Source organism: Cryptomeria japonica, chromosome 5 (assembly GCF_030272615.1).
Source record: "Cryptomeria japonica chromosome 5, Sugi_1.0, whole genome shotgun sequence".
Classification (NCBI taxonomy): Eukaryota; Viridiplantae; Streptophyta; class Pinopsida; order Cupressales; family Cupressaceae; genus Cryptomeria; species Cryptomeria japonica.
Genome location: NC_081409.1, coordinates 455309761 through 455334472, shown reverse-complemented (window position 1 = coordinate 455334472; position 24712 = coordinate 455309761). Strand labels below are relative to the sequence as shown.

At 36.6% G+C, this 24712-nt stretch overlaps 1 protein-coding gene across 2 annotated transcripts in view; it reads left to right on the top strand.

The window, feature by feature from the left end:
- The first annotated feature begins 6039 nt into the window (after positions 1-6039).
- Positions 6040-24712, top strand: part of LOC131060838 (probable E3 ubiquitin-protein ligase RHG1A) — a 32252-nt gene continuing 13579 nt past the window's right edge. Inside the window, exons 1-4 of one of the 2 annotated variants that reach the window (XM_057994262.2) lie at positions 6093-6466; positions 6697-6870; positions 21881-21933; positions 22124-23972. In XM_057994262.2, coding sequence (XP_057850245.1) covers positions 22233-23972 — 1740 coding nt within the window. In that variant the 5' untranslated portion in view covers positions 6093-6466; positions 6697-6870; positions 21881-21933; positions 22124-22232. Of the gene's footprint in view, positions 6467-6696; positions 6871-21880; positions 21934-22123; positions 23973-24712 lie in introns of both variants that reach the window. The other variant, XM_057994256.2, reaches the window with a different exon arrangement.

The following is a 24712-nucleotide window of genomic DNA, read 5'->3' as shown; positions in this document are numbered from 1 at the left end:
CTACCAACTTGTGGGTTCTGAGAAGCATCTGGAATAACCCCCTCCTGACCTATTGCCAGAGTATTTTGTTCCAAATTCATCAATCCCGGATTGACTTCCCGCTGACTAAGATAATCTAGGGCTTCAAATATGTTGAACATATCTTCTTTTGATCTCTCCTTAAAGGTTCTCTTTTGACCCCTATTCTTATTGCGAGCCTTGACAAGAATAAAGCCAGCCCCTGCAACAACCTCAGAACTGGGGGCCTTACCTTTGTCAGACCCTAGTGGATTTTGGGGTTGCACAGAAGGTTGAGGCTCACTAGGTTTTGATCTTGGACATCTTCTCTGTAAATGGCCATATTCATGACATAACCGACATCTAAAATGAAGGGTTTCATAGTCTAGCTGCCGCACCTAAGAATAAGACCCAACACAAATATCCATGGAATATGACAATGGCTTACTTAAATCAATTTTGACATAGATGTAGGCAAAAGTCATTACCTTTTTAATCTGAGTTTGTTGAGAAGCCCCAACTGGTTTCTCCAACAATGAAGCCACCATACGCAAAATGTCCTCCCACCAGCACTCAACAGAGAATTTGGGGAGCCAAACCCAAACCGACACACAATTTGGAAGCTCTTATGAGGGGTTGAAGCCAACATTGCATGGTTTCATAAACAATCCAGTCTAGTTATGAAAGTAGGGACCACCTTCAAATGCCTTATTACGATCCACCATGTAGCTGAAGGTAACCATTAAGTAGTTATTTGCCAGCAACATAATGTCCATCTCTCCCTCTGACGCCCAAGTTCGTTGAGCCCAAGTTTGCAAAAGTTGCAATGAAACCCTCATTCCCAAAAGCTTACACAATAAAGAAAGCTGTGAATAATAAGCTACCTCTTCAGCAATCCATTCCAGCTGAATGACTAGCCTCGGTCTCTCCTTTGAACGTTCCAAACATCCATTAACTTTCAGGATACGAGAACCACCAGGCGATCCAAGTCCATCGCCCCCACATCAGGAGAAAACAAGTTGTTATTAAAAACCATCACTGCTTGTGAAAGCACCTTGGTTTCGATCGCTGCATGAAAATCCATACCCTGAGCAGTACCCGATAGTTCTCAAGTGGCCACATGAGTGGCCATGCTTAGATCCTGCATGCAATCCTAATCTTTGACCCAAAGTGGGGAAGAACCCCGCTCCTGCACCCAAACAACCAAAATCCAACCCCCGTACACAACTTCCACTCAAAAAAAGAAGAAACCATGAAATGAATAGGGAACCCTTGCCCCAAAAACCCACAAGGTCGGCCCCAATAACCCCATTGCACCAAACCACACACCTAAGCACCACACCCAAACCTGCCCCAACCGCCTCCAAAATCCACGCTCGCCCAAGGAACAGGCCGTCAGACAGCCTGCGAATAGTCGACCCCCCTCCCCCGCAAACCTCACACTCCCCTCCTCGTGCGCGCACAGACACCAAACGCTAGACATGAGCTCTTTCTTAAATATTTCAAACACCATATAAAAAAACTTACTTTAAAATAAATAAATAAATAATTTAAAAAAAACCTCTAAACTTAATTAAAAAAAGTAAGAGAACAAGAACTTCTAATTAACTGTAAAATACATTTACTATTAACTAATAAAGCATTGCATGACCCGTTAATGGGTTAAATTGGGATAATCCATCCTCCTTAAAGGGGCTCATGGTGGAGTGGACTAAACTAAATAAAGGGTGGATACAAATAAATTTTGATGATGCATCAAAGGGAAACAAGAGACCATCCGGATCGGGTTGTGTGGCAAGAGACAATCGGGGTAATATTTTGGTGATAGGTGTGCAGAAGCTTGAGGAGGGCACAAATAATGAAGTGGAGGTAAATGCAACTCTACTTGTTGTTCATTTGGATAACAAATTATTCATATCGAAGCTACACTTGGAGGGTGACTCACAAATCATTATGAATGGTTTGATCAGAGGTGAAAACCCAAATTAAAAATTAATAAAATAAGCAATTTTGTTAAAACAAAATTAAACCAATTTCAAAATTTTAAAATATCTAATGTAAGGAGGGAGGGCAATGAGGTGGCATATACATTATCCAAGTGGGCTACGTAATTTAATGCTCATAATTATAAATTATGGTGGATGGATCTATGAGATCTGGCTTAGGAGGCTTGGGAAATACGACAAAGGAATGCTCCAGGTGTAGATGAGTTATTGCCCAAAGGACGAGTGTACATTTTGTCAATTTATAGGTGCAAAGTTTATGGGAGAATGTTGATGTTTTATGGCTTTATGCCTACTCATTTACTCACAATGATCTCTTAGCACAATTCCAAGTGGTGTAGGCTTCTCTTAAATGGTGAAAGTGGGGTTTGGTTTTCTTCTACAAGGGTGAAGCCACAATTGAGCATAGAGTGCAATGGAAGCCACATTGTAATATCCCCAATAATTTTGTTTTGATTTTTAAACACAACAAACACTTCAAGCACTCGTTAAGGTTAGGAAAGATAATCTCAATGCTGCTAGAAGTAACCCTTTCCACCTTTTGATCACCGAGAGCCCAAGCTGGGAGGGTGAGAGCATACGGTAGCAGGGGATCATTAGATGCAACCTCTGAAAATGTTTATTACAATAATGGGCGACAAGCCAACACCTTCCACTTTTCGGCGAGATGGAAATAAGAAACTTGGCGGTAAACCGACTAAGGAAACAAGAACACAATCTAGCACCAATCACTCTACCGCAATATTTCAGTAGGAGGACTTATCACTAAACAAACTCCACTCAACCACTTATGTAGCGGGAGGAAAAAACCACTATACCAAGCTGTTGTTATAGAAAACAACCTGTTGTAACTCCACTAACAACCACCACGAACTTCAACAAACACAAGGAAGACACTCCAATAAAGCTCTAGCAACACCAGAAACTCGCACAAGCCAAAAGGAACCAAAGAACACTGAACACACCACCAAAACACCCACACAAAACACTCCAAAACATGACCAACAACACACCAAGGAAAGTATGACCAACAAGGAAGGTACAACCTCCTTGGAAAAAACACACGCTCCACCCAAAAACATGCCCTTCAGAGGAAGAAGGTGCCCAACAATCAAATTTCCAACAAGACGATACCCATAAAAAATGAACCAAGCACTCTGAAGATCCAATCACGACTAGGAGTGATGTCTCACACTCAAAGTCTACCAAAAAACTAGGAGGTTTTCACCCTTGAAGATTGTCTGGAGTCAATTCGACAGCATAACGATATAATTTTCTCTGAGATACCAAATGAGAAGCCCAACACTCTCATTTATAGATTTTGAGGGCCCAAATTTAAATTCAAATGGCGCCAAATTCCCCTTATTTCACTTTCATTTCATTTCATGACACCCTCCCCCTTAAATCGAACATTTGGAGATAATTTAAGGTGTATATAATAATAATACATTTGAACTTTGACGCCCCATCTCCATGTCTCCTAGTCGCACTTTTTGAAGGTCACCAAGTTATAAAACAATAACATTATAAAACATAAAATACAATAATCCTTGGTGCCACTTGACTTAGGAAATAAAAAATAATACTTCTCCCTTCCTAAGTCGTCCAACCAAATATTAAAACCTCATGCTAAGGTATTAATATATATTAAAATTACTTTCTTCTCAAATACTGATTATTGCCAAAATGAGCCGGGGACTGAAATGCTAGAAATCACCAAAACTGAATTGAGTTGGAGCTCTGAACTAAATTGCTAAAAATAGCCATCTGAGTGAACACATGATCCTACCCAAAATAATACTGCTGGAAATAGCCACTGAGCCGAGCTGTAGAACCCCTACCAAAAATAGCACTGCCAAAATAGTACTTACTATAAATAGCATACTGCCCAAAATAACACTGCCAAAAATAGTACTTACTATAAATTATTGCAAAAAATAGTAAGTGTTTCCAAAGTGATTTTTACCACATTCTGAGTAGTTGCCAAACTTACTAAAAATAGTAAGTCTTGAAAAGGTCCTCAGATTGGTTTGCATGTTATACCATCGCAGATTTCTCAATTGCTTCTGCCTCCACTTACTAAAAATAGTAAGTTAATCAAACTCCAAAACTTGCTATGCATGTACCCTCACTGCGAAACTTTCTGAAAACCTAGAAGGAACCCAGAACCCAAACTGATAAATTCCAACATGCAAGCCTTAAAAAAAGTAGAAACATCCTCCTAGAGGTAGGAAACCCTAATTTCTGCTTCGTACTAGCCCACGGGTTTTCGAAATAGGCTAACGGTCCCCAAAACAAACTAGAGTGAAAAATGGGACATTACACACATTTAGGTTAAGGATAAGGAAATTATCGATTTCCTTTTTAGGGGAGATTTTGGATTTGAGATTGAAAAAACATCTTTAAATTTGATGATCCTATGTTCTTTTAGTTAATCCAGATGCTACTGGGTAATGGGATCATGGAGGAAACCAGGTATCGCTCCAATGTGGACATTTCATCCATGGTGCTTGTGTGGTGCCTAGAATTAGGAATGTAGGAAGAGGTGTGGTGGGTAATGGAATCTTGTGTAAAGACAAAATGGAGTTTGGGTTTGGGAGCATTTATCAGTATGGCTAAGCGGGGTGAAGGATTCGTTGCGAGAGGTGGGAGATGGGTGCAATCCGATGGTTTCACCGCACTGCTCAGGCCTTTTATGCTTTGGTGTTCAACTGACAACCGAGAAGATAAACATGAGGAGACTACCATTGGTTTCAAATTTATCAAGGAATACATTCATGACTATGAGAAGAAGCAAAGGGCCAAGTAGATAGAGGGTGGACCAATGAAACGTAAAAAACTCAAATTCATGAAGGATGATTACTGAAAATCAGGCCTAGATAAGAATTAAGGCCTAGTTTATTAGTTTTCGCTTGTATTTTTTGTTTTTCAATAGTTTGACATGTTATTAGTACTAGGAATAGCTAGTTGGTAGCTGGACTATCACGATGGTGGTTTTTATTTTGACAGTATTAGACACAAAATTGCTATACTTATTTAGTAGGGTAGAAGGTGATGATCTTGGTTTATTATTTCATGCTTATGAACTATGTATTTTCTTTATGGTTTAATATAATATGACCCAACTTAACTGATCAAAAATAAAAAAAACTAATTAAGCCTCGCATGAACATATAATTTTCCTATATTTTAGAAAATAAATATTTTTTAACACAAAAATAATTTCTTCTAATATATTGTAAAATTTATTTACTAATAAGTAATTAACCCTGACATGAACATACAATTTTTCTCTATTACCCATAGAAGAAGTTTCCCTTTAGTAGAGGAGTCATGCAAGGCTTTTGTTATTATTGGTGTAGGTATTTACCCAAATAGAAGAAGTCCTTTATTTAAAAAAAATAAATATTTTTACTACAAAAATAATAATTTCTAATATACTGTAATATACATTTACTAATAACTAATTAAACCTAACATGAGCACGCATTTTTTCTCTATTATCCATGAAATAAGTTTCTCTTTAATAGAGAAGTCCTCTCATACTTTTGTTATTAACATAAAAATAATAATTTCTAATATACTGTAAAATACATTTACTAATAACTAATTAAATCTAACATGAACATGATTTTTTCTCTTTTAAATAAAAGAGTCCTATAATACTTTTGTTATTATTGATATAAATATTTATCTACTCTAAAAAAAAATCCTCTATGTTAAAAAAAGAACTATTTTGAACACAAAAATAATTTCTTCTAGTATAGTGTAAAATACTAATTAAACCTGACATGAACATAGCCCTTGAGTAGAAGAGTCCTCAAGGGTTTTGTTGTTATTGGTGTAGGTATTTACCCAATGGAAGAAGGAAAGCGTGTTCCTTGTTTGGCTAGGAAATTGTGATGGGTACGATGAAATAGAGGAGAGGAGAGGAGAGGGTATGCATTTTCTTCTTCTATTGTTTAATTAGTATTATTATTTTCCTTTGTTGTTTTTTGTGGTATTTGATTTGATTGCGTGCGTAATTAAGATTTGGTTGTGATTAGAGAAGAGATGGAAATTTGTTTATTGAAAAGTGAAAATGCAATTGGGTCTCACGCATGTTAAGGGATGGAATCTGGCGGGGCGTGGTGGTGGTGATGTTAATGCAATGCTACGCGCAGCCGTGGCGTCCTTGGCTTGTCTTGTGTTCCTACCATTACCATTCCCATTAGTATTATCATTACCTACAACCTTCCTTCCTTCCCTTCCTTACACACGGTCAAATAGTCACCACAATTTAACACCAACGCCATCGTCGGCGTCTCTGGCAAAGAACCCCTATAATTTTTATCACCATCGCCATTTCTGATCAATCTGCAGCTTTCCTGTTTTGGGAGAGGAGCTGCGCAATCTGCAGCTTTCTTACCTTGTTTCTTTCTGTGCTTAGGGTTTGGCCCCTGAAGTAACCGTCGGACCTCTGTTCTGTAAGTAGTTTTGTTAACCCTTGTATCAGGGCTTCGTTCCCCTTCTTTTTTGTAGGAGACGTAAAATAGCAAGCTTTACCCTTTTTAATATCTGCACTTCTTCAATTCCGATTCTGAAAACAAAAGCAATATTTATGTGTTCTGGCAAGTGTTGTCAAGGATTCTTTTCTTTGGGAAAAGTGGATGCAAATTTATTCAAACCCTAATGAAAATCCTATCTTCTGCTCTAGATGTGCGCAAGTTGGGGGGTTCTTTTTTGTTTCGCTTGCATGGATTGTTGAAATCGCCGGATGCGTGGAATTGGGGTTTTTTTTGGGTCTAACATGGTTGGGGACATCATACCTCATTCAACGTGCGCGCTGTGAGAAGGATATACGTTAGCAGAATGAGAGGATGCAAATATGGTGAGGATCGATGGATGATTCATGGTTTTATTCTGTAGCTCACAACGTCTTAAAATGGCTTTGCTGTTTTTAAAAAAACCTCGTTTTAGGGATGCCGTAGATTATGTGTGGCGGTTTTTTCAATGGGGGTTTGTGTCCGTAACCAAAGAGGAGTATGTTTCAACTATACCCACACATTTTTTGCGGCCATAGATAGTAGCAGTAATTCTGTTTTCTGCGATTAGAGGTATTGCTATGTGCCGTTTGCCTTTTTTGAATTTTTTAAGCTTATAGGATCCATAATGAATGGTGGGCTTTTTAGAATAATCAGGTGTTCCTGTCCAGTCGTCCTTGTTTCCGAAGGAGGTCTGCAATACATAAAAATCAGATCTTTGCTCTTATGTTATAGTTCCTATGCTCACAAGATGTATAGCATTAGGTCTTTTGAAATGACATATTTGCATTGTGAAGAAGATTTTGTTTTGTTTAGTTTTCTTTGTAATGCAGATTCGTAACACCTCAAAATTGAAGGAAAAAATCTCAAATTTATCGAAATTTTCACCGACTTGATCATATTATGGTTTGTTTTTCATTTTTTTAACTTATTTCTTCTTCACTTGGCGAGTTTTTGTTTCCTATAACCCTATGCTGAGTTTCCCTGACCGAGAAGCGACTCTTCCATCAAATTCAGTCAGTATTTTCCCCCGTCCATTGTGGCATGCCACTCCGTATGTATGATGCAACATTTTCTCACTTGAGCTCATCTTATTTAACCTAATGATATTTCTGCTCTATTGGTGTTCTAATTGTCTCTAGTATAATTAAATATGCAGATGCTCTTTTTTCTCTTCTTTTATGACTGCAGGATGTTGTCGTCATTTTGCCCTTCCTTGTTTGACAGTACTAAAGTTTCTTTTCTCTTGCATTTCCTATTTTTGCCTCAATTTTTTAATATCATCTCTTTGTGTTTCAATAGCGAGGATCTATAAGAACTGCTCTTCCAATGTTGTTGCCACGTTTTCTATCAGAAAAATGAGACAAATGATTTTGTTCTCAACTCTCATTGGAATTTTTAATCTTCCTTAATATTTCAACTCAGCATTTTGTATTAGAATTTGACTAGTACAGTCATGATTTGAGAAGAACTACCTTTTCGCACATCTCTAGATTGCGCCATTTCTGCCTATTGGACAAAATGATCTCTTGTTTCATGATGCGATCTTTTGTGCCAAACTTTCTGTCGAATGATTATTTTTAATGATTTATTGTCCATAGTAGCAGAAACCTCTTTTTTTTTGGCTTAAGGTACCTAGCTTTAGGATACAGACAGCCAGATAGTTATAACTAATCAAAATGGGGAAGTAAAAGTATGATATGATTACAACTTTTAATGAAGAGCAATCAGTTCTACTTTGGTTTAGTCCTCTGATATTAGCCTAAATGTCATGGAGGGGAAATGATGAATATGAATCACCTTGCCCAATTTAATTGCGCTTATTGCTGTCACTCTTTTGTTGCACAAGAGGAGCTGTTGTAATCTGCAGTTTTCTTACTTTGTTTCCTTCTGTGGTTTGTGTTTCACCCTTTAGTTGCCTGTTGGACCTCATTTTTTTACTTAGCTTTGTTAACCCTCATTTCAAGGTCTTTTCCATTCTTTATTGTAGGAGACATAAAATGGCAAGGTTTGACCTTTTTGATATTTGCACTTCTTCAATTCCAATTCTGAAAAAAAGCAATTTTATGTTTTTGCAAATGTTGCAAAGGATCATTTTCTTCAGGAAAAGTAGATGCAAGTTTATTCAAATCCTAATGAAATCCCGTGATGCACTCTTGATGTGCACAAGTTGGGGAACTGTTCTTTGTTTCGTATGCTTGGTTTAAGAGTTTTTCATCTAACATGGTTGGGGACACCACACCTCATTGTTTGGTGTGTGTGCTGTGAGAAGGTTAATGTTAGCAGTAGAGAATAGATAAATATGGTGAGGATTGATGGATGATACATGGTTTAACTCTGAGGTGCACAGCATCTATCAAATGGTTGCTGTTTTAGATTATAAGATACTTCTTGTTAGGGATACTGTAGGTTATGTGCAATGATTTTTTCAATGGGGATCTGTGTACGTGGAGCATGTTTCAAGTTGACTTAAATATTGTTTGGACCATAGATAGTAATATTAAATTTTTTTGTCTGCGATCAGTGTTCTGCAAAGTGGCTTTTGTTGTGTTTGAATTTTCTGTGCGTATAAGATCAATAGTGGATGGTGGCCTTTCCAGCACAATAGGGTTCTCCTGTTCTGTCATCCTTACCTGATTTTTCATTTTATGTGATAGTTCCTATGCCTATGTGATATATAGCAATTAGGTCTTTTTTAAATGTGACATTTGCATTTTGAAGAAGATTTTGTTTTGTTGAGTTTTATGTGTAATACAGGCTGGAGCACTTTAAAATCTCAAATTTATGAATATTTTACTGAATCATATTTTGGATTGTTTTAATTTCTTAACTTCTTTTTTGATTTGGGAATTGCCTCTCCTCCATTTTTTTTTGTGTAAAACTAGATCGAGTTGTCCTGACTGAGGGATGTCTTTCATTAAATTCACTTTTACTTGCTCCAGTCCATTGTGGCATACTTCCCAGTGGGTGTGATGAAATAATTTTTCATTCAAGTTCATCCCATTTAACCTATAATGCTCTTTCTGTTCAATTGTTGTTCTAATGATTTATAGTATAATTAAATATGCAGATGTTTTTTCATTTCTCTTATCATTATAAGATGTTATCAGTTGTATTGATTCTACTAAAGGTTCTTTTATCACTTGAGCTCTATTTCTTTTAAATGGTGAGAATCTATAAGAGCTTCTCTGTCAATGCCATTGTCCCATTTTCTATCAGGACAAATGAGAGATGATAAGTGATTTTGTTCTTAACTCCTATTACAGTTTATGTTGTTTTAGCTTTCTTTTAATCTTGTTTAATATGCTAACTTAGTACTCTGGATCAGAACTTGACTGTTACAGTCAAGATTTGAAAAAAACTATCTTTTCTTGCATTTCTAGGTTCCTCCATTCCCTGCATTGCAACAAAATGACATCTATCCTTTGTTTGTTTCAAGATGATCCTCGCCAAATTTCTCTATTTAATTATGTGATCTTTTGTTTTATCCAATGTTTTCTGGCAGAAAATTTTGTAACCAAGTCTAATGGACTTGGGAAATATCATGTCTTAAATAAAAAAGTTGTATTAATGTGCACTTAGTAGTGTCTTTCATGTCTGAAGCGGGTATTAATATATATTGTTCTGGCAGAAACATTTCTAAGAAACTATTTATTTAAATGAATGTTTCCATTTTTAAATTGCCATTTTTTAATTGCAAGTTTTACTACTTTTAATAAGGGCAAGCTCTTCTACTTTGTTTTAGACCTCTGATATCAGCTTAAATGCCATGGTGGAGAAAGGATGATTATGAACCATCTTGCCCAACTTAACTTTCCCCTCCTACCTCTCCAAATTAGATGGTAGATCTACCAAAATTGTCGTCGTCCTGATATGTTAGTATGTGATCTTGAAAGTTGCAGTTTTTGTCTTAACTTTTTTGTTTATTGCTAGTCAATATACCATCCTTTTTGGATTGCTTTAATAATTAGTCTTGTCTCTTCCACAATTTGTTTTCCTTAGCCAGTTCTATTCCTTGGTCAAGATCCATTGCTTGGTAGAAACTTAACACACCTAATTCTGTTCTAAATTCGTCTGGCTTGTAAATTCTGGTATTTCAAATCCAATAAGTAGTGGGTCAGATTGCAAGCATTCCAAAAAATATTATGCGTAACTGAAAAATGTGTTCTAAATGTAAATGATCAAAAAAGAAGAAAAAGAAAATGTTGTTCAACTGAAAATTGTAAATTGTATGTAAATGACTGAAAAAGGGAGAAAACAAAAATCAAGTTTTAATATCTGATCTATAAATATATCTTTTGTTTCTAAATTTCTAAGTTTTTGTCAAATCTGAGTAAGTGAAAGATTTTGACACTCCGACTACTTTATTTGATTTCTGTAAGGTTTTGTCTAATATTGAATTTTTCTGATTGTTTATGCAAGTTCCCAAAAAAGTACAATGGTGAAGAGCTTCCTTTTTTTGATTTTAATGCTTACTACTTTTGATAAGTTTTCTTAATCTATCTTTTTGCCCTAGTTTGATAAGACACTTGTACTTTTTATGATACACTATTCAAAATTCTAGTCTGTCCTTATATACATGTTTTTGATGCTTGCTATGGACTATTTAGAATGCTTTTTTTGAACTTGGAAAAACAACAAAACTAGGCTCCTTTTTTTATTTGTGCAGTTTCAGCTACTTCTGCGAGTTCTGTTGAGTGATTAGTAATTATGAACGAAAGTAAGATTATACCGAGCAGTTAGCATTTAATTTTACCTTGGTCTTAATTTTCTGGACAGCATTGCCACAAATAATTACTATTATTGCCATATTATTTGGTTGGTTGTGACTTTCTTCAACTTCTGGATGGAAAGATGCCTGGATTTTTTTCCAACTTATAAGAGATCCTCAATTTTAAATCCAAATTTAGTGAATCAGTATTCATACTTTGAATCTTTCTTAACTTCGCTTGGGCTTCTTTTGGTTGGAAAGTTGAATAGTGTTTTTCAATTCAAGAACTAACAAACAATCATTTTATTTTATTCCTTTTGGGTAGAGGATTGCTCGACAGTATTAGTTTGTTCTTTATGTCTGCCTCTTGGGTTTCAAGACATTGTGTTTTATTAGCCTAATGTCTGAAAAAACTTTTTAGTAAGCTTGGGCAAAAATCAAGAGAGGAGAGCCAATGTTTTCAATGAAAGGAAGATATTGGATGAAGGTTGTTCATGCCTTATTCGGCAGGGGTTTCTCACAAGGTGGCAAGGATTCTTACAGGGCATGATATAGGCTATGTTTGTTTTGTAAAGTAGTATTTGTAGTCTTTTTAAATTGGCCAAGGATGAGGTCAGTACAAGGCATAGAAGTGAGTTTTGCCTCATTTAGTATGAGATTGTGTCGTGCTTTTTTTTCATAGGGGAAACTGAAAGTATGATTAAAGCTACAGTGTGGAACATGGTGTAGACATAAGAAGAAACCACACCACCAAGTTAGCATTCTTAGATTGCTCAGACATGACATAGTGCCACATATGTTCAGAGAACTCCAATTCTATCTTCATAATGAAAAACTACATTAGGGGGATTGATCAATGGAGATAGGTATTCTCTTTAATAACTTAAAAGGGGAAGATGGGGTAATTATAAGTTAAACTTTGGGGCCCCTTGATCAGTAAGCTCTCCAATGAGTCTCTTTCTTTGGCTGACTAATTAAACTATACCTTACCGTTGTGGAACTGGAGTTGTTTGTCTATTTATGTTGTTGCATGTTTCTTGGTTTTTAGTGAGCAGCCTATCCAACATTCTCAAATTTATGTATTGTTTCTTATGGGAAAGGAGCTCTATGTCATTGGGTTGGGATTTCTGGTGGCTTATTACGGTTATTTCTTGGGCCATCTGTATAAGATGTCTGGGTTCTATCCCATCACATCATGCCGTCTCTTCTCACCTGATGACTGTTTACATATTTATGTTTGAAATGCTGAGGTATACTGTTTCTTAATGACACAGGTCTGTCCAGAAGCATCACCATTAAACCATAATTGACAAGTATTTTTAAATTTGAGGAATATTGACATTTATTTTGGAGTGTTAATGGATCACCATTATGAGATTTGTCAAGACAATATAACAACCTGTTTGCTGGTTTCATGGTCTTTAATTAACTGAATGGCTTGAGCTAAAGTTTATGCTCTCTGTGGACTGTCAACTTATCTTTATGCATGTGCCCTGGTAGGGCATGTAGATTTATTATGGGAAGTATCTCGCCTTGCAAAATGTTGATGGCCTTACTGTTTTCTAAATTAATGTCCTTAATCCTCCAAGTTTGAATCACACATCTTTTGCTGATTGATACTTAATATGAGCAAATCGTAAATGATAAAATCCTTCTTGGTTTGAGCTTCTTTTGTTTAAGCTGGTTATTGTTAGATGTGCCTTGGAGATAGGGAAATGCAGTTGGGAACTCTTGGAGGCACTTCCAATGGCCTCATGACATCTCAGAAGATAAAAAAAGGGAATTTGTCCTACAAATAATAAAAAACAAAAAAAGAACAGTACTCTTTGCCTGCCCCAACCCAGAACATAGATAGCATCGACCCTATCCCAGTCAGCACAAAAAATCATGAAGGTAGAAACTTGTTCTAGATTTTTTTTTTAATTTCAATTTTTGAGGTATTTTAAATTTTAATAATGTCTCGTGAAATCTGAATCAAATATGTACACGTGTTGAAAAATGGCAAACCTTTCTCACTACCTGTACCTCACATTTCCTAGAGATTTGTTTTGAGTATTTTATTTTAATTCAAGGCATGCAACGGCATAATGAAGATAAAGTGTTCAGGGAGTAAGGAAAGCTGCTGCAGTATGTCATGGTAGGTAAGTTGTGCCAGAAAATTCATATATGCAAAATCAATTGGTGACGGTTTTTTGAGCATCACAAAAAGATAATGCAATGGTCTATATTTTTTTTCTCAGTGTTGGTACTACTACCAGTTTCTTTTTGGATATAATGGGTTGGGTGAGGGATGGGGTAAAGAATAACCCCAATGCCTACCTAGTGAGGAAGACGGAATGCACTAGTATATGTCACAGTACAGTCTGCACTATATACATGTGCTCCGTCTGTTGATCTACAATCTGGGCATGAAAGAGTATCTGTGGGTTTGAACTAGGGACCTCACTGGCTTTGCTCATGTTGGCAGAGCATGCTAAGTGTACTCTTATGAAAAACAAAATTACACCAAGAATTGATGCATGGCGAAAAAAACTTGTTGGGAATTTGTTCTGTGTTTCAATTCAGTAAACAATGACAGTCAACTATTATGTTTATTTGGTCTCCACTGAATCCATATGCTGTGTTTCATGATACCCTTTTAACAGTTTGTGAGATGCTCATTATAGACAATCCTTTAATAGTTATGACCTTGTCATTTTATCAAAAGGGTGACTTGGCAATTCTAACTGGGAATATTTTAGTCTGAATTGACTTATGTAATGCATCATGAAGTTGCAATGGTTTAATCAATAAATGCAAATTTTACTCTTACGAGGCAAATTAAGGTATCTGTCATTGGTTATTGGAATGCTTAGCTGAAATTTTTATTTGATGGCAATCCTTTAGGCCAACTTTCTTGGTACCTACATATTTGCTTAGTTTGCGAATTACCGAGTGAGTTGCTAAGAAGTAAAAACTAATTTCACCTTTGTGCAGTACCAGCGAAAATCTGAGTAGAGCAGGAAAGATAATTCTATTTGTAGCCCAAGGATAAAGTACATTGAAACATTCAATCAGTGTAACTAGCAGTGTATTTAGCTTGAACATCTATTAATCAATCCTCTTACCTGTGAAGTTACCTATTAATAGAGTATTATGGTTGTTTGGGTCCATAATGTACCTGACAGTTGTGCCTTATGATAATCTGTTAATGTATTTAACAGATTATCATTTTATATGAGGATGACCTTATTAATTCTAACTGGAACATTTATTAGTCTGTACTGACTTGTATGATGCAGCATGAAGTAGCAATATTCTTGTAACCTCATAATTTTCTACAAGGCAAATGATGGCCTTATTAATTCAACTGGAACATTTAATAGTCTGTACTGACTTGTATGATGCAGCATGTAGTAGCAATATTCTTGTAACCTCATAATTTTCTACAAGGCAAGTTAAAATTGTTCTTTTTCGTTATTAGGATTGGCATTTGTAAATTTTATCTGATGGTGTTTCTTGAGACCAACTTTGGAGTCAGGCACCTCCACAGCCATATTTGTCTACTTACAGCCTGTGAAATTTTTTCCTTTAATGTGGTAGCTATATTTTTGCTTAATTTAGTAATGATCTAGTGAGTTGCTAAAACCTGCATTTGCCATATTTGTTTGTGCACATACCTGACCAGAGTTTAAGAACAGAAATTTTTTATTTTTATTTTTAGCGTGCAGACACTTTACATTGATATATTGAATCAGTGCAACTAGTTCTCTGCTTATCCTTATAGCCATCTCATTCATGAAGTCACACCTATTAGTCGTCTGTCAAATTGGCCCCGAAGAAGGAACTCTAGAAATGGATTAACCCAAAGTTTTAGGCCCCCCTATGGGTTAAATTCAACCAGTAATTTTTCCAAAAACTTTAGCCTCCAGTGGAAAGTTCATAATAGAAATAAAATTAGTCGTCTCATGACAAAAACACTAGGTTGCTGGTTCGGGTTCAAAGAACTGGTTCGCCGGTATGGCAAAATTTGGACATGGGGTTTGGGTTCATTTGGGTATGTTAGTACGATAACATGCAAATACATATGCAGCCTATAAGCATGAATTAAGATTAGGATGTCACATAATATCATATAAATGACAAAAACATCATAAACTTGTAATCATACCATCACAGCATCATATACTTCAAGTTCACATCAAAATATTAAAATGATAATATCAAGTTCAAGTATCATTGTTTCAAAATTCAACTTGCAACAATTGGAACTTTACACTAGGTTTAAATCATCTAATGTATTCTTCTTCTTCTTCTTCAATGGCATTAGATGATTCACAAATACTGCCAAGGCCAATGTGATCAGCTGCACCAATAACATTCTGGCTGTCCAAGTCCTTTAATGCAGCAATTGCAAGATGAGAAGTGGAAGTATCCAAGTTTGTATGCTCTGCATTCATATCCTACATCTTTGATTCCTTTTCTTTGTATTCATTCTGCTTGTGTGAAAGGAGACACAAGTTGGAATGCACATATACTAAGTTCTCCGCTCTTTTTGATTGCAACCTATTGCACATTACTTAGAGGATGAAAGAATATGTGCTCCAATTTCTTTCTGATGCAGATGAACTAGCAACCTCTGAAGACAAGACAAAGTAAACAATTAAAACTAAATTATTGAAGGTGTAAAATTGCTAGCAACCTATGAAGACAAAGTAAATTAAAATTATTAATAAAACATGTGATATAATTTTGATTGTGAGGGGCTGCAGCAATTGGAATCGTTGGCCATGGAGGTAGCACCAACTATGAGCATCCTTCTTAAATCGATGACGAAGAGCGTTAATACTTATACCTCTTGCATATCATCATTAGGAAAGAGTCTAAGGAATGCTGCCTTGTACCCATCAGACGCTTCTAGATCTCTATATGGTGGAAATTTTCTTGGCATATCAAGATATTGGTTGCTATAATATATTGGTGTCAATGCATAGGCAAGAAGATGTATAGGAGTGGTCATCTTGTTCCATCGTTCTACAACAATTGCAAGTTGAAGAAGGTCTCTCCTCAGGGTCTTTCTCTTTGTCATTTTTGATTTTCTTCATCTTCTCAAGCATTGAGTCGATGGCCATCATACACCTCTCCAATGCAAGGCTTATTCATGTCAGTTTGAGTGTAGCGAAGCAAGTCCATAATGGGCTCGGTGAAGCGAAAGAGAGACTCCACATTTTCCCACCATGAGTCATCCGATATCCTTAGCCTAATTTTGCTGCCCTCTTAGTGCTGCTTTGCTTCCATATAGACCAATTATTGCTGATCACCATATTGCAATGTGCCGCTTTCACTTTCACAAATCATCTCAAGACAATTAAGTTATATACAAAATGGGCTTCAGCAACTTGTAATAGAAATTAAAGCAAAAAAATACAATTAAATAGAGACAAATATGTAAAAAGAATACACATTACACAATCAAATAATGAAAATCCAAAAAATGTAAAATACTAATTTAAAAAAAAATAAAAATTACTACTTCAAGTTCATTTACTTTCAATAGCTCCAAATTTGAGAATAATCTGAAAATTCCTTGAAACATGTGGTGGTTTGTGATGAACATCTGGATGTCCTCAGCCTCTGCATACACATCTTTGATCCACCCAAATTTATTCCCTATCTTTTGTAGCATAAGATTGAGTGAGTGGACAACACAAGGTGTAATGGATGTGATGATATCGCTCTTCAACCAACAAACCAGCAGCTCTACAATTATTTGCGTTGTTCGTTATGACTTGATCAATGTTTCTAGGTCCCACTGTCTCAATGGCAGAGATGAGAATATCAACAATAAATTGCCCATCTTTTACTTGCCCTCACATTCCATGGATATAAAAAACGTTGTCCCTTTAGGGGACACCGCTATGACATTTATCAAGGGACGGTTTCTTGAATCTTTGCACCCATAAGAAACAATGAATACCCTTGTCTCAATCCATGAATCCCTTATGGGCTTCAATGTATCCTCAACCCCCTTGACCTCTCTTTCCAACAAGGTTTTGCGTATCTTCTCATAACCGGGGCCCTTGTACCCTTTTGGAGCTTCATTGACACTTTTCAACATCTTCTTCCAGTATGGGGAGCGAACAACACTGAAAGGCAACCCATTCACATATATGCATCTTGCTATATCTTGGTCAGCAATGTCCCGACTCTCATTTTCAAATGAAGTTTCCAAAGGTTCCTTTCTTTTGCGTGGAATGGGTGCTTGAGTTTCAGTGTCAGAATCAACTGTGGTAGTATAAAAGGCGTGGTTTTCTATCACAATATTCAAAGATGGGGGCTGCATTCCCTTTGTTTTTTTTAATGGGCATATTTTGTCTACGTGATTCTCTCTCTTTTGCCTCTTCATGCTCCATGATATATTTTAATACTATGTCATTTGGTATAGGAGCACTTTTTTTCCAGGGCATTTCTTGACGACTCTTCCAGGTATTCCACACAAATGGCCTCCCTTCCTAAAATATGAACTATTCCTTTCTTTATCACAACCGCGACATTTCCAACGAAAGCCCCCACCTCCTGAAAGGGGTCTTATAATATCAACATACTTCCACAAAGGAGAATCATAATTTGCTTGTTCATTATTGCCTATGGAGGAAGAGGTAGATGCCATTGTAGTTCCTATGGCAAGAAATTTAATACACATTCAAAATAAAAGCAAGAGAATGAAAAAAAAAGGTAGATCTTTTGGACAATTATGAATCAAAGAGAAATGATTTTTTTTAAAAAAATTAAACAAAAACAAAATAAAATGAAAAAAAACTTACCTCTTTCACCCAATAGATGCTTGTAAAGGAGTAGGAATGAAGCACAAACACTTGATCAAGCTTTAGAAAACAATCTTCAAACTTCGTCTTGCTCAACCACCTATTTGCATTGTGGAGCCTGCCTTTCAAAATGGTGACTCTTTCTTTCGTGTTGGGGATTCAAAGGTGGCTTTCTCTGACAAGCTAGTGGTTTTTTTCATTTCAGACTACGTTACTTGGGGACACGTCCTCGATTTTTTTTCAAGCGTCCCCGTCCTGTGGACATCTTGGGGACAGGGGACTCCTAGGGGACGTCCCCACAAATTCTGCATATAGACAGTGAATTTTGACAATGAATTCTATAAGCAATTTGACTTTGACTCTCAATGTAATGCAAATTTGCCATAAGAACTCTGCTAGTTCTTATATGTTAAGGTTCTATAATGTATATGTGTGGCTTTCTTTGACAAGCTAGTGGTTTTTTTCATTTCAGACTATGTTATTTGGGGACACGTCCTTGATTTTTTTTCAAGCGTCCCCATCCTGTGGACATCTTGACGTCCCCATAAATTCTGCATATAGACAGTGAATTTTGACAATGAATTCTATAAGCAATTTGACTTTGACTCTCAATTTAACACAAATTTGCCATAAGAACTCTTCTAGTTCTTATATGTTAAGGTTCTATAATGTATATGTGCATGTTTTATCTGTGTTTTCGTATGAATATTTTAAATTTCCCTATATATTATAATTTTCCCTATTTTTATATAGCTGTCCCCTTTGCCGTACCCTAGCCGTCCTCAAAATTGGCAAAAAAAATCACCTTCCCAGATACGCGTATCCCTGTCCCCATCCTGGAAACTTGGGGTAACATGGATTTCAGATGATTGTATCGATGTGATTGCTGCTGACATTGGAGTTTGTTCTTTGATTTTGAGATTTATGTGGTGTCCATCTTTTGATTTGGTCTTTGAATGGGTCAAATCAACTTGGAGTAATCTGTCTACCCCTGTGATTAAATCTTTGGATTTTGGTTTCTTTTTGGTTTCTTTCAACTCAGTTGCAGATCCTAATTTTGTGGTTCAGAATGGTCCATGGTTCTTTGGGCAAACTAGCCTCTTTCTACTTCATCAACCCCCTTCTTTGAACCAAAACTACCAAGATGACAAATGTTCCTACCTGGATCAGGCTGCACAATCTGCCCTTGGTTATGCAGAATGTTGATCTCATCAGTAATCCGATCAATCAAGTGGGTTCCTTTGCGCTTGACACGGAAGCTTGTGCAATGGTTGATTTTTTTAAACCTCTTTCTCATTCTATCTAGAGTCACTCTTCCTTTGGTTCTTGGACTCGGTTTTTAAATTTTGAAGGGTTTTCTTATAGATGTTTTAGCTGTGCAGTAATTTGGGGCATAATATTGAGGCCTATACTCTCTAGTGTTCGTCTAGCTCTAGGTACACCAGCCTTAAAAATTGGACAAAGAAGTCTGGATTTTTGGATGCTGATTTCATTTGGAGAAATCATGGCAAGTTCATGAGGGCCCAATCTAATTCGGGGCCTGATCCATTGCAGCCTTCAGAGTCTTTACCTCCAGTGCTGCCTTTTGACTCTTTGCCTCTTGTTATTCCTGTCCATGATAATATTACAAAAACTCCATCCGAGGTAGAGGAGAATGGTTTTGAGTGGAAAGGCACCTTATCTTTTATGGAGGATTTGGATGATATGAATCTTGATTATTTTGATCGTGGTGCTTCATAGAAGACAAAGGGGAGGAATTTTGAGGATGAAAAACTTTGCATTGAAGGCAAGGAAGTTGTTGAGGAGGGTTCCTAGTGGACTATGGATGCTGAACTTTCTAGGAATAATAAAAGAGTATGGTATTGTTTTGGCTTGGAGCCTTTAGTTGTTTTCTTCTTGTAGCTGTTTTCTCTTGTGGATTTGAGTTTTTTCTCTTCCATGTAGTTCTCTTTACGCTTCTCTTTTTAGGTTTTCTTCTAAGTTACCTTTCTCTTCTGCTTCTTTGCTTCCTGTGTGGCAAGCAAGTTGTTTCTTGTAATTTTTTATGATTTAATAAAAGGGTGTGGGCCTCAGCCCACAGCTTACGGATCTGAAAAAAAGTATAAATTAATAATTATATAAACTAGTATATATTATATAAGTATATTATTTATCTAATTATATATTAATAATTATATGATAAAATTATAAATTAATAAGAAAATAAGATTTAAAAATTATAAATTAAAAACGTGCATGAGTTGTACATTATTATTAAATATTAATATTTATAATTAATATATTTAATTTTTGACATATATATGAATAATTTTTATATGTTTTTTGTATGAATGTACCCAAACATACCCAATCCCTACAAAAAAATTGCCGTGCTGGTGTACTGTACCTATAACTGATTCAGCAGCTTAGGTATTAATCAATCAAGGATTTCGTTTGAATTGTTATTTCTTTTCTTCTAGTATGTTGCTTAGCTCTTGTTTGTTGGCAGTTGATTCATGTTTAATACATTTGCCATTACAAGCATGATTATACATCCTACAATGCTATTTGCATTTAAATAATTCCTAGTTAACCATGGGGACACGTTCCTCCCAACCCGTGTTTCCAGAGTGGGGATGTCTCCAAGATGCGAGGACAGGTATGGGGAGTCACACCACCACCGCCTGGACATCCTAGAGTTCCTCCCAACCCGTGTTTCAAGGGTGTCAAGGCATCCCTCGAGCGTCTCAGGGACAGCTGGAAGGCTCCTATCTTGGGATGTGAGAAAAATTAAATTTAAAAAAAAAAATGGTGAAAGTGGAATCCTTGTCTTCAAGTCAGTTTCATTCTCTTCATCAGAATATACACATGAGATATAACATCGGGATGTTTGAGAGTGGTTTCAGATCTCTAGGAGTTATAATGCAGATTTTAGGTTTTAGAAGATATATAAATTTTCAGACTTGTCAAATTTCAATAATCAGCAGGCTCCTATCAGCATTTGTTCACTCTCTTTATCTCCGGTGAACCCTAGACCTATCTCTCTCCCCATCACTCTTCCTGTATCCCCTTTCTCTACCTCTTTCTATCTCACTCTCTTCTCTCTCCCCCTAGATCTAGATCTATCTCTCTACATCTCTCTCTCAGCCCCTAACTCCTGCAAGGGGTGCTACTCTCAACTGTTCAACCTCGTTTTGGTGTTGCCTCCAAACCCTAATGAAACTATAAATCTAAGCAAGTAATAGGCCAATGATGAATTGTGATCATAAAAATCTACATAATACTTATCCCTTAGTTTCAAATATCGGCCTGTTTCATTTACAGTTCTTATACTTATTCCTTACACATCTTTTTATAACTAATTCTTCAAGTACTATATGTATTTGCCCCACCCCATCTAGCCCCCCCTGCCACCATCCTCCGCTGTCCCCAAATTTAGGCCCTTTCCGCATCCCCCCGTCCACGAAACTCCGTGGAACATTGATAATTGCATATAGATATTGAAGTTATTTGTGTTGTTATACAGTTCTAGGATTTCTTTTTTGTTCTTTTACTCTACGTTTGTTGGCCTTCAGGTAGTTTAAGCTGTAATATTTGTGTCTTAAAGTTGGAAATAGCATGCAGCTCAGTTTCAATGGTAATTATAAATGTTGTAAGAGTTCGGCAGAAGAGGAGTTGGGAATGACATTTAAAATATACATAGCTTGTGTTGTTTTAGGCTCACAATATACAGTAAGCTTTTTCTGCTACTAAAACTTCATGGACAATTTCAGATATTTAATGATTTTTTAATGTTTTCGCAGTTTTCCATACTTTTTAGATTGGCGATCTTACTTTCTTTTAACTTTAGCCTTCTCTATGTAGATGAGCTGGGTTGTGGAAAGTGGCAAATGAAAGTTGGTTCTATTCTAAATATTGTAAGTAATTTTATCTATATCCTATGCTGAATATCTTGGAGATTTTTCTTTGAGCTTATTCCGATTTAGAATGTTTAATAATATGAATGTTTGTTACGTTATTATTTTGCAAAAGCTAATTGACGACAATCAATGATTGCTATGATACTGCTATAATTTAACAAAGAGTAATGCCCTTTGGAATTTTCAGATGATTGACATAGGTGAATGTTGAGCTATATTTAATAGCAGATTTGTTATAACAGCAACATATTCTGTGGCTTACTGTTTGAACTGGGATAAGACTGCTATAAGGTATAATGCAAGGCCAAAGAAACACGATACAGCCTATACCAGAAAACTTTGATTTAGCAAACATGTCCGACCAAAACAACATGAATATTGATTCACATATTTATCAGGATGACCGAATAAATATCATGGCTGCTCCAAATGTACCAGATTATCAGGTTTCCGGGAATGGTTCAAATTGTAGTTTTCGGAACATGGGAAGCCACACTAGCAGTGGTTCTTTTGTCAACAGGTGGGCCTCTGGAAGTGCCAGTGATTCTGAGAATGCAGCTGGTCAGAGTTGTACTGTTGAAGATAAAATGTCTATTGGCTGGAATCCTGTTTCAAATATGCAGCCAACTTCAATGGTTGATGGAAGGCAATTGCTTGACACAAATATCCTTTCATCAGAAAATGGTACCATGAATATCCTGAATAATTCTCTTATGGATGACTGCTTGCATCTCCGCCCGAGCTGTAGTTATGGACCAACATCAGATGCGAATTCGTTTAATTTCATTGCTAACCAAACACCTGTTGGGTCATACATGGATCCGAGCTCATTTCCTCATTCAACTGTATTAGTTGGACCTGACCCAGAGCAAATGACTTTTGCTGGTAACAGTGGGGTGGCATGTTTAGCAGAAAGCAGTAATGGTCGAACAAATCGTATCATGGAAGGCAGAAGAGTTTTCTGTAAGAGAAAGACAGAAAATATTTCGGGTCCATCTTTGGATCCCAATCCATCTTCTCAGTGGGATGAAGCCAATCTTAGGTTTACAATTCCTGGAAGGCCAAACATGGCTAATGGTTTAAGTATTTCTGTCCCTGTTGCTACAGCAACACTTCCAGTTCCTGATGAAAGGCCAGTGGAAGAACCTGCTATAACCAGGCCTGGGGCTGGTTTAAATGATGTTACCTCTGATTATAGGTGTGGATTTTCAATGGCTGGGCAACCAGATGGTACACAAAGAAATGTTAGACTGAGATTTAGTTCACACCATCCAGAAGCAAATTTTCCTCAAATATGGCCTGTGGGGAATGCTGGAAGAGCTCTGCCAGAATTACAACCTCATTCTTCTCATTCTAGACATGTACTCTCTGGAACCTTGTCTGCAGATACAGGTTCAGCAGCAGCTGGTAGTGTTGGTCCACTGCGCCAGCCCAATATGTTTCGTTCATCCTCTAGTATTCCAAGGAGTTTGCACTCACTTGGAAGAAATGATAATTCTTCTCTGCCAAGAGCAGGCAACCCAATGTCTGGTCCTGTGAGGGAACCTTCATCTTCTATGCAGGAGGAAACAAGCTCAAGGAACATGAGGATGGGAAATACAAATAATGCTTGGCTTTCTGCAGGAACAGAAACTAGGCCGGCAAACCATGATTCTGGAAGTTGGCCTCCGATAAGTCGAAACACAAATGAACCTCGGAACCATGCTTCAATGATACATCCTGCACCGGTCATGCCTTGGGACCCACAGCACGTCCCTTTAACACAAGCACTTAGGAGGAGTGCTGGTGGTGTTCAAGGGTCTGGGTCATCTTCTATTAGCAGATCTTCTCAAAGTGGTCATATTCATCCTTCTCGAACTGTTAATTTCTCTTCCTCATCAGATAATCTTCTCCCACGAGCTGGTTCCCAAGGCCAACAATATATTAGACCAGCAATATTGATGGATCGACAGGGTGATGGAATATTAGGTGTTCCTTTTGGATCACTGCAAGCATTAACAGCTGAAGGTGATGGACGCAACAGATTAATGTCTGAGGTTTGTGATTTTCTCTGGAATTTCTAGATAAAGCTTTGCTTATGAAATAATGTATTATCTTAACAGTTCTCTTTATTCATTATTCTTCTATTACTGAGAATGCTAATAAGTATTGCCTTAAAGAGAAAATGTTGGCTTGCAAAAGCTTCAGTTAGTGGATTCTGCAGAGGAAGTTGAATAGGATTTAACCCTATTCCTTTTATGTATATTTGAACTATACATATACATGCAGTTATATAAATGTGACCAAACTGACCAAAACGTACAGGTATTCATAGTACAGACATTGTATATAATGTTATATTGAGGCGATTTTCCATATTAATTAATCATTAGTTGCCATTTAGGTATACCTTCTTTTGCTTTTAAGTTTTCAAAATTTTGGACTCTTGGTTCTTTTTGCTATTGCATTTGTCTATTATAAAGCATTTTCATTGTGGCAGTTTGAGGTCATTGAATTGATCATGAATTATGCTGCAATGGGCACCCTGCTAGAAACAGCATGGATATGTCTGTTATGGGCAATTTGCTGGGAAAAACTTTGTTATTTTTTTAAAATTTGCTTGCCAGAATCACATGTTTCTGATTAAAATATGGATTTATTCAAATCTCATAAAATGCATGCAATATTTAGTTAGATGGGGGCAACCTTTAGAGAAGCTAGCATTGCATCTCTTATTGAGACGCAGATTACAAAGTACCATCCTCTTTGTCCAGCTGATAGATTGGTAGTACAATAG